This window comes from Delphinapterus leucas, chromosome 18 (genome assembly GCF_059928025.1).
Source record: "Delphinapterus leucas isolate spDelLeu-1000000601 "Yukka" chromosome 18, BTC_Dleu_Yukka2, whole genome shotgun sequence".
In the NCBI taxonomy this organism is placed as follows: Eukaryota; Metazoa; Chordata; class Mammalia; order Artiodactyla; family Monodontidae; genus Delphinapterus; species Delphinapterus leucas.
Window position 1 is genome coordinate 78,686,666 of NC_143146.1, and position 11,299 is coordinate 78,697,964.

General features: G+C 34.3%; 1 protein-coding gene and 1 pseudogene across 11 annotated transcripts in view; one reads left to right on the forward strand and one right to left on the reverse strand.

The window, feature by feature from the left end:
- Positions 1-11,299, forward strand: part of PSPC1 (paraspeckle component 1) — a 118,058-nt gene that overhangs the window by 45,302 nt on the left and 61,457 nt on the right. For all 11 annotated transcript variants that reach the window (XR_016388760.1, XR_016388765.1, XR_016388759.1 and 8 more), the window contains exons 7-8: positions 6,851-6,908; positions 10,327-10,496. Coding sequence is in view for 1 of the 11 variants with exons in the window: in XM_022574440.2 (XP_022430148.1) it covers positions 6,851-6,908; positions 10,327-10,496 (228 nt within the window). In the remaining 10 variants the exon portion in view is untranslated. The remainder of the gene's footprint in view (positions 1-6,850; positions 6,909-10,326; positions 10,497-11,299) is intronic.
- Positions 1,138-4,159, reverse strand: LOC111175131 (single-stranded DNA-binding protein, mitochondrial pseudogene; annotated as a pseudogene).

Below are 11,299 nucleotides of genomic sequence, written 5' to 3' on the forward strand. Positions count from 1 at the left end.
ACCAAATGAAGGACATCTTGGTTGTCAGTTATGAATAGAGTTGTTACAAATATCCTTGTGTAGGTTTTTGTGTGGACATAAGTTTTCAGTGCCTTTGGGTAAATAACGAGGGGCGTGATTGCTGGATCATAGGGTAAGAGTATGTTTAGTTTTGTAAGAAACTGTTAAATTGTCTTCCAAAGTGGGCATACCATTCTGCATTCCCACCAGCAGTGTATGAGAATTCCTGTTTCTTCACATCCTCACCAGCATTTCCTGTTGTCACCATTTAGGATTTTGGACATTTTAATAGATGTGTTGTGGTAACTGTTTTGTCTTAATTAGCAGTTCCCTAGTGAAATGTGATGTAAAGTTTCACTTAAGCAATCATAAACCTGAGGAACGTTTCCTCAGTACTCATGGGGGCAGACATTTTAGAATGCAAATTGAAGGGGAAAACCCACTATAAATTGTATATTTTAAAGATTGTCTTATGTTACTTAAAATATCCCCCCCAATATAACAGTGAGTGATATAATGTCTTGGAAAGTGTTTTTTATTACTTGAATTAAAAATGTTAAGTCTTCCACACTTTCTCTGTTGGTTATGTTGGAAAGTTTGCATGCTATTATTTGAGCTCTATTAATAGGAACATTTCTTGTTTCCCTTTTTAGTTTATTAGAAGATTAATTTCTTGATGCACACCTTTCCATAACTTAACACTTTTTAAATGAGTGGATAATTTCTTGGCAAAGTGGCCTACTTTTTTGTGATTTTATTTATCTTTATACCTTTTTTTTTTTGGCCGTACGCGGGCCTCACTGTTGCGGCCTCTCCCGTTGGGGAGCACAGGCTCCGGACGCGCAGGCTCAGCTTCCATGTCTCACGGGCCCAGCCGCTCTGCGGCATGTGGGATCTTCCTGGACCCGGGGCACGAACCCGTGTCCCCTCCATCGGCAGGCGGGCTCTCAACCACTGCGCCACCAGGGAAGCCCTGTTTATACCTATTTTTAAAAAGTATTTCACATAATTGATTTTTGTTCCTTTCTTGTAAATATGTTTGTTACCTAGAATTTCCAGATGCTGTCAGTTTGTTTTCTCCAATGAATGTTTGACTAGCTATCTAACAGTCTTATTATTCTTGTATGTAAACTTCTCTAGTGAAGGAAAAGCTATATTTCCAAGTGCTAAGAGTAATTTATTTTTAGGAAAATTTCTAGGAATATTTAATGATAAAAAGGTTGAATATTGTTACTTGCCAAAACTTATATGTTTCTCTAGAATTATATTTCTTTTAGATTTAAAAGTTTTATTTCAGCATTTTTATATCAGGATTTTTAGCATTTTCTTTATTAAGACATGGAACCTAAGTGGCACATTGTGATCCTTAGAAAATCCTTAGAAATTTCTTTAGAGACATACATGAGAGAGGACTTTATGAATTAAAGAAGAATGATGGTGGCTGTTAGGACTTAGACTGATCAGTGTGTGAGGTGAGCACATTTCGTCATTGACTGCAGCATGTTGTTCCAGTTGATAATTACATAGAGTCAATATTTGTTTAAATTAGATTACCTAGAAAACCCTAAAATATCTTCAAAAATCACAGATTGATATCCTGAGTATTAAGTATTAAGGGAAAAAAATCAATATTATACATAAAATAATGTCAGGTTCTACACATTGGGGTATACTGGTTTAGTTAATTTACATTAGTGCAAAATTTCTGCCACTTTACATTTTCACAAGTAAATATTGACTGGAATTTAAAAACAGTGGTTATCAAACTTTTTGGTTTCAAATCCTTTTTTAAAGCTCTTAAAAATTATTGAAGACCCCAAAGAGCTTTATGTTTAGGTTATATCAATGTTTACCATGTAAGAAATTAAAGGAGAAATTTGAAAGAAAATATGTTATAGTGGGAAGAGTGGCCTTATTTTTACATTTTTTTTGAAATTTCTTTAATGCTCAACTTTGTGTAGTGGGAAGAGTGTTATTTTACTGTTTTTCAGTGTTTGGCTTTATAAGAAAATGACTGGCTTCCCATATTTGCTTTTGCATTATTCCACCTATTGCAAAATGCTCTTTTGGTTAAAAAATACGAAGAGAATCTGGTTTCACATGGATAAGTAGGTGGAGAGAGGTATATATATTTTAACCTTTTCAGCTAATTGTGAATATTGTTGTTTGATGCTGCAGTGAAACTTGACAAGCAGTATTTTCTTAAAAGTACTCTTTTGCATTAGAATCCATTGGTCTACCTTTGAGTGGATCTTCTACCTATGCATGAGTTTGTAATGTCATGTACCGAGCTGAAAAATATTGACCAGTTGAGTTACACAAATCATAAAAATGTTAATGTATTTTGTTATACAAAGTTAGGAACAAATCACATTTCTTAGTATCAGCCACTCGTCAGAAATCACTGCCAGGTACACAGGTCACTATTTGGCTTGTCTGTCAAATGCTGTCTCAAGTAAAAATCTCGCTCCAAGAAAATGTGTCTTATTCAGCTTTCAGCCCAATCATAAGAACGGTGTTTTTTGAAATAACCACCATATTTCAGAATGCAGCAGAAATGCTTAATGTATATATCTGTTTTGTTGCCTAGAATAATAAAAAGACATGTACCTAAAGTTAGAGATTTAATAAAATTAATCATTTTTACTGCTTCATCCAGGTATTCATAGTTGAAATTATTATTTTTTTAATATAAAAGAGTGTTTTAATTCTTGTCCTTATAAACTATAAAGACAATCATGATTTGGAATTGAGACTGTACCAAACAATGGCCAAAGAAGAATTGTCCATTCTATGCCTTCTCTTTTGTCTGGTCACTCGGAAATATGTTATCAGCTGTAATTGTTGTTGCTTGTTATCTCACATTATTTTTATCCATATACTCACCATAGTCTACCTTCCCGTCCACATAAATTCGAGACCCCTTTTTCACATACTGATATGCCACATCTCTGAGGCCTGGTCAGAATACTGAAAGTCTGTGCCGTGTTTTTGGCTGACCTCACCCATTTGGTGTGCTTCATTTTCCCCTGATCGGGCACATCTCTTTTGCTGCCAGAGAAAATATTGTGACAGGGTTATTCTTTCCACCTGTCTCATGACAGGGTCCTGACCTACTCGATGAAGTAACTGAACACGAGTCAGAGATCTTTTCAGAACCAAACTGGTAGCTGTTTCAGACCCATTTCTTAGAAACTGATGAACTACCTGTACTGCAGTTCTTTGAGGACTTCCCTGGTGGTCTAGTGGTTAAGACCGTGCGCTTGTACTGCAGGGGCACCTGGGTTCGATCCCTGGTCAGAAAACTAAGATCCTGCATGCTGTGGCTCAGCCAGAAAGAAAAAAAATAAAAGTAAAATCCAGCTCTTTGAAACATGGCTTCTGTTTTCTTTTTAAAAATTATTTATTTATTTGTTTAAAAAATTTATTTTTTGGCTGTGTTGGGTCTTTGTTGCTGCACACGGGCTTTCTCTAGTTGCGGCGAGCAGGGGCTACTCTTTGTTGGGGTGCACAGGCTTCTCATTGCGGTGGCTTCTCTTGTTGTGGGCTCTAGGCGCATGGGCTTCAGTAGTTGCAGCACGTGGACTCAGTAGTTGCGGCTCGTGGGCTCTTGAGCGCAGGCTCAGTAGTTGTGGTGCACTGGCTTAGTTGTTCCGCGGCATGTGGGATCTTCCCGGACCAGGACTCGAACCCGTGTCCCTTGCTTGGGCAGGGGGATTCTTAACCACTGCGCCAGCAGGGAAGTCCTGTTTTATTTTCTTACAATCTAATCTTCAGTCTTTTCTGGATGCTCTGGCTAGGACAGCCATAATTGAAATCATTTAAATGTAGTTGTATTGTAATGTCTAGAGTACAATGATTACTGGTAAAAATTGAATGCCAGTGCCTTGGTTTGTGCTGAAACACCAGGATTTTTGCCCATCATTGCTCTTGCACCATCCCTGCGAGTGTCTCAGTGAAAAGCCCAATTAGACCAGTGTTAGAACTGTGTTCTAATAAAGTAGTTTTGAGTTTGTGCACGTCTTGGATGTGTCTTGGGGACTCTCTTCAATCCAGGAACCACACCTTGAGAACAACCTTTTTGTTGATGGGATGCTGCTTTGATATGCGGCTTTGGAATCAGTTGTACTTTACTTTCTTTTTTGGAAAATTTAGGCATATTTCAGTGACCAGCTTTCAAGAATACATATGCAGAATTCTTTTTCTTTTTTTTTTTCCATAAAATACAAATTAACATTTTATTATTCAATTTAAAGGCATTGAAATAGAGAGGTTTCAGCTTCCTGGGAAATGAACTTGAACAAGAGAAGCAAAATGTGTCTTAACTAGTAGACGTGGGGTTTTTTGGTTGTTTGTTTTTGTTTTTTAACATCTTTATTGGAGTATAATTGCTTTACAGTGCAGAATTCTTTTAATCAAAAGGCACAGTCTCTTATAAACATGGTAAGAATACATTACAAATCTTGCCTTTTGTTGGTCTTGGAATTCTTGAAGAATGAAGGTGCCCTGTGAAGAAGAAAATTCTGTGAACTCTATTTTGGCAGAAGTTTATAGGTCAGCTCAACCACTTGCTACATGTATGACCCTGAGTAAGTTATTGAGCAGGTCTGTGACTCAGTTTTATGATCTCTAAAATAGGATAACAGTAGACCTTCATAGGGTTGCTATGAGGATTTATTGAATTAATTAAAATGGAGTGTTCATCATAGCTTTTATCATTTTATATTGCACTGCAGTCTTTTGAGATTTTTACATATAAGTTGTTGCCTGTTAAAGCACAATAGTTTTTGGTAAAGTAATAAAGCATCATTAAAATTTGTATTATAAAAATATCACACATGTATCAGTTCTAATTTAAAATATATTAGAAGAATTCTTAGGAGAAGTGAGGGCCTTGTTTATGTATTGCTATTGGGGTGGGTACATAGTTAAAGTGCGCTTATTCAAGTGATTCTCCTTATTGATATATCAAGTTACAATGAGAAGTACTGTCTTAATTTCTGTTGATAACACTACCCTTAAATATTATTTCTGCCTCTTGCATTTTACTAGAAGTATGTAGTAGCGGGTTTATAGAAAGAATAACCTTAAAATATGACTAGGAAGCTAGGGTGTTGGGGTATTTGAAAATTGAAGTCTCAAAGAGTGAGACTAATAATTACCCTCTGTTAGTGATTAGATATTGCCTTTCTAGTCTTTCATAGTTAAGACAAGTCAAAAAATATGTTACACCTTTGTCACCTAAAAATGTTGGGGCCATAAAATCCATGTATCTTACTCTCTGGTGCTGGAGTGCAAGCAGCTCTTCTTGAAGAGTATCTCATATAAATAGTACCTGGAAGATTTTGGATATGCGCAAACAGTCCACACTTTGTCAGTAGGCTTTGCTGATGAGGAAGTGACAACTTGGTTTAATTTACTGATAATAGTGCTAAGTGTGATTAGAGAATAGTATTTTCCCTATAATTGCAAAATTATATGAGTTCATCAGTAGTCAGTTTTATAAAATAGCTTTTTTGCTGGTCAGTAATAGTATCCATTAATAGTCAAATGTTTTATGATGAAAGAAATTTATTTTTTGGAAAGTTAAAAGTTAGCTTTGGGAAAGCTTTGGTATTTACGTTTTCTAGGCAATGAGAAATGTTTCTTCATGAAGCTATTATGTGAGTGGTATTTTTCTCATATTATAGCTTCATTAAAGGTTAACTTTTGAGGCATCTCTGTTAGGTTAGATGGGCAGTTGATTTGCTGCTTAGTGGCATTTATCTATCATAGGCTTTTATTTCCTTTATTTCTAGCTTTATAGGTGTTTTTCACTATATTTTAAAACCAACCCATTTTATTAGTAAGACTGCTTTTAAAAGTAGAAAAATGATGCTTTCTTTAGATTTAGACATTGCTACTTTTGCCTCAGTGTTTTTTATGATTGCTACATTTAACACACTTGTCTGGTATTGCACAAGATCATTAAATAGTAGTGTAAATTTCAATTATGATATGTTGGGTAATTTCACCTAGAGATTTCATTGAAGTTAATTCTATATAACTATTGTTGGTAAATGGGTTTCTAGGAAGTAGTTTCTGTACTGAAACTTAAAACGTTTTGTACATTTGTATGGCTTTTTATGTCACAGGTAACCTCAAGAGCATTTTGTTTCAGAACTTTCCAACTGTGTAATAACACTTTTATTTCGGTTTCCAAGAAAAATTCTTGTTCAAATAAAGGAAGCAAAATTATGTTGAGCTTTCAGTAATTGTTTGTGTGTAGTGGAGGCTTTCATGGTATATCTATCTGTAGGTCCTGGGTGAAATAATGCTTGAGTACTTGAATAAAAATGCAAAGGTGAATTATAATATTTCAAAAATGAAAATTGTCTATAACCTTATTTTTGGTTTAGTACCCCACAGCTGCTTGTGTTGTGTGTTTGAATACATTTGAATACGAAAGTGGTAACGGTCATTTCTGTTTTAAGACTTTAGAGACCTGGGAGGGAAAAATAGTTGGTCCTGGTGGTCATTATTGTTAGATTTTTCTTCTCTTAGAATCTAGGCATGTGTGTATGATCTCTAGGGAGAATAACATTACAAATATCCTGTAGTAGGTTTTTTGTATGACTCATTGATAATATAGCAATATAAATTGGGTGCCCTAAGCACTTGCAGGATATTAATTAAGCCTGGGAGACTGAAGTTTCTTTTCAGTGTTCTTATTAAGTAAATGATGTTGGAAATTTAAAAATATTTTAATGGAACATGATGTCGCAATTTATTCTTTTCTTTTTGATTTTAGATGGGAAATGTAAAGTCCTAAGATCGATAGGTTGACTGTGACAACTATGTTTACTTACAGAGAGAACAGGAAATGAGAATGGGTGATATGGGTCCCCGTGGAGCAATAAACATGGGAGGTAGGGATTTGAAGCAAACCCTTCTGTCACTTACTTGTCATTTTTCAGGGAAGTGTACATGCTATTTGTGTTATCTACATATCAGTAACAAACAAAAATTTGCAACCAGCGTTTGTAAGTGGTGAAATTTCTTACATTTATTTAATGAGAAAAAAAATACCAGTATATTAAAAATACATGCCTAGGAAGAACATTTTTATTTTGTTTATTCTTAGGCTAAAAGAGGTATTATGTTTTAATAGATATAACAAAAAGAAACCTGTAAACAGGTTTTGGTAAATGACCTGAAACTTGTTGAGTCATCACATGGTGTAATAAAGCTATGTCGTTGCATTTTTAAAAATCAGATTTCTTGCCTTGAAATTGGCTTTTTTATCTTGGAATTTTGATAGTTTCTGAGTTGTAGTGTCTATAAACTTTTTGAGAGTATTTTATTTCTATTTTAAGATAATTTTTTGTGTAACTTTGAGGCTATTTTTATTCCTTTTACTGAATGTTTAACTATTTTGCCGTAACCCACAGTATTGTGCACAGAACTGCACTGTTTGGAGACATCTATGACTTGTCAAGTAAATGAGATGTGTCTTGCATATTTAGACTAATGTGTATGTTTAGAGTTGATGTGAAGTTTTTAAGAAAGTGCCTATATTAGCATCTTTAATATTGATTGCTTGTATAACCAGGTTGTCAGGGCAGCAATATCAAGTAAATAGGCTAAGGGAAAAATAAGTATGGGATGTTTTCATATGTCTTACTAAGTTTGAACTGTCATACGTTTGAAAATTAGGTAAATAATAAAATTTTATATATTAATTTCACATTGTCCCACAGAAGCTGAGGTTAGAATCTTTATATAAAGTCAAATGTACATATTGTTGTAAAGATTACATTACCTTAACATTCCAGTGTGCATCACGTGCACTCCCACTGAGGAAATCCAGATTGTACTTGGAATGTACATGTAGTATGTGGAGTAAAACATCTTAAAGCCTCTAATATGTGGATTGAGCATTTTCCATGACCAAGCACCCCTCCCCCATGCCAGTTCCGTTGCCATTGCCAGTTAGATAATCTAAATCATTTAACACAATTGCTGTTTACTTCGTCACTTTTCTTATCTACCAAAAAGTAGTTATTGAGCATCTCTGATATGCAAAGGAAGCACGAGACATAACCCTTAACCAAAAGAGCTTAATTGTGAAGTTAGTACAATGGATACATGAAAAAAGTTAGTGCACCAAGAGTGCATGAGAAGTTCTAAATTAGAAAACACAGTTGAGGGTCTAGTAATGTACAGGTAGTTCAGTATTTATGTCTTTTTCAAAGTAAGTTGTGGGCTGGTGTATAATATAATCCAGTTGGATTTAAGGATTTTAAGTGTGTCATTAACATCAGAACCAAACTTGAAACATTTGTGATGTTTCAGAGACCATGAAAACATTGACTTTCTTACTTGATTAGCAACTTTATTAGAAGAAATGGGAGAATGTACTTTTAGATTCCTTATTTAGTGAGGAATTTAAGAGAATTAAAAATTTTAATGGCATTTTATTCACCAGAGAACCATGTTTACATTTGAGCACTTAATTAGCTCCCCTAACATCCATGCCATTTAATTTTCTCCTCTTTACATTTTATTCGAAGTGAGATTTTATCCTCATGATAGTTATGGATCCATGGAGCTACAAGTCCTTATCATGCAGTTGAATGTCACTGTTAAGTTGGTAAATTGTCATATCCTGTTAAGTTGCATGGATTAAACATGACAGATTTTCTGGTGTGTTACCAGTGTGTACGAAGTGGAACATAGTTTATATAACTGCTTTTCAGGGGACCAGATAATTCTAACATTCCTTAGATCTTTAAATTTAGTCTAATTACAGCCATCTGGTAGAAGACATAGTTACTAAGTCTACCTCAACTAATGATAGTTTTAAATATTTTTCATTTATTTTATTATACCCATACTTATATAGTTATATTCGTATCTCATAAGTTAGGTGTGATAATTATGTTCTATTAAAAGAGAAGAAAAACCACTAATCCTTGATCTGTTCTTTTTGGGGAAAGTTGAGGTAATATTCCTCCTGGATACTGTCTCTACCCTTCCTCATTTCACTTATGGGAGATGTGGAAGTCTAGTAAAAATTTTTCTTTATAGCTATCTTAAGGGAGTAGAAGTATTCTTGTGTAGTTGAAGTGTAGATTAACTAACAAGAACTTTGGGGCATTAAGGAACTACTTCCTTCCCTAGGAAGTGGCTGGGGTCCTGGGGATTGGGCTCAGAAGGAGCAGGCGTCTGTTGCTAGGGGCCGGCAGGGAGTCAGATTTCTTCCTCTCAGCTCCCTGGACCCAGTCCTGTGCCGGTTGAGCTGCATTGGGTGCTGTGTAGAGTTGTGAGTTTGAATGAAAACTGCCACTCCTATTATAATGTGTTGTTGTGAAATTGAGTTCTGAATGTCATGAAATTAACTAGATAGTGAAATACTAGAAGAAAACTCAGAATCAGTCTTCGTCATGAATTTTTAATGATAAACAAGTATGAGTAGTTTAAAAAATTTTTAAGTTCAAAGAGGATACCCAAAAATGTTGTATTTGAGGCCCTTATAAATGTATTACAGCTTAAACATTATTGCAGTTAACATGAAGCAGGTGGATGGATGTCTTTTGATGAAAAAATTTGAAGTATCCAATTGTTCTCATTTCCAGAATTTCAGCATGTTGAAAAAATTCAAACAGCTGTATTAATATTTTATCTGTATTTGGTTGCAGTTGCTTTTAGAAATAAGTTTTGTCATGATGAATCATTTCAATTTTTTTGTTTGTTTCTATTGCATAGTTCTATATAAAGTTAAAAAAGAGTACCTCCTATAATTTTGGGAGATGTTCAGTAATTATATAAAAGCCAAGAATTTATTTACAGTGAACTGTGTGTGTGTGTGTGTGTGTGTGTGTGTGTGTGTATGTATGTATGAGGACATGGTTTCTCCCTTCATAATTTAATATACTTTTACATGCTAGTATTTTTAGTCATGACTGTAAGAAAATTAAGTGGTTTCCTAAGTGCTAATCCTTTGCCATTAATTTAAACTGGTAGAAAGTTGTCACCACTCGTAAGGGAGTATTTGGTTAAAAAGCAGACTACAGCAAATAATACTGATTTTTTTTTTAAAGAAAACTTTCAAGCTTTTATAGTCTCAAATGTGCTAAAAATAATTGACAGTTTTCTCATTTGTTTTATGTACATTTGTTTAGCAAATATAATGCTCTATCAGAGTAGATAATTGAGTTTCCCGTTCTCAAGGAAGTAAAATAATTTTGATAATAGTCTTGTTATATAGATTGCCTAAGTATTGTTAAATTTTAAATGTTTATCAACTAAGATAGGACAGCTCTAAGTATAGATTGTTTTACGTAGATGCGTTTAGCCCAGCACCTGCTGGTAACCAAGGTCCTCCTCCAATGATGGGTATGAATATGAACAACAGAGGAACTATACCTGGCCCACCAATGGGTCCTGGTCCTGCCATGGGGCCAGAAGGAGCTGCAAATATGGGAACTCCAATGATGCCAGATAATGGAGCAGTGGTAATGTATCATAAACATTATTGTGATTATATTCAATAATATATACTTCTGCCCCAAAGGTAACTTCACACTTAACATAATTTGGCATCATTTGTTTTGTCAGTAAAGATCAGTATCCAAAGAAGAAAAGGTAATTTTGTGAAGTTAGATGGTGATTATGAGAGGCAATTTTTTAGTTTCCCAAGAGTTAGGATTATGATCCATGGCATGCTTTTGTACTTAAGTATATAGCAGGTATATATGTTAATTCTAGTGATTTTACAGTGATTTTAATTTAATTTGTATACACCTTTTACCAGCATTCAGTGTAATGGTCAAGTATTTTGTGATCGTGTTCTTATTCCTGTGTGAACTCCTTACCTTTGGTGGGGTACAAAACCTCAATATGTGTGAAAACACAGTTTTCTGTCATTTTTCATAAAAAATCATTTATGAGTAATTTCAGAGAATTTAACTGTAAAAAATTTACATTAAAGTTTTAAAATATATTTTAAACTTACATGTATTCTTACTATAGACTTACTAATTTTAATTAAATTTGATACTAAATTTAAAGTAGACAATTTCATTTCTTGGTTTGAGAGTGTGAAGATATCTTTGTGTGGGTTAAATATTATAAAAACGTTTTGCAGTTGTAATTCATATTTGAGAATCAGTGGCAAGACTGCTACTGTTTTTCATTTCCCTTAAAGTCTGTCACTATTTGAGACGTTATATTCCTAAGACATTTTCTCATTTGGTTCTTTTTAATGGTTGTCCTAAGTAACATTTAGAAAAGGGAAATTAGTTGATCGTATATTTGG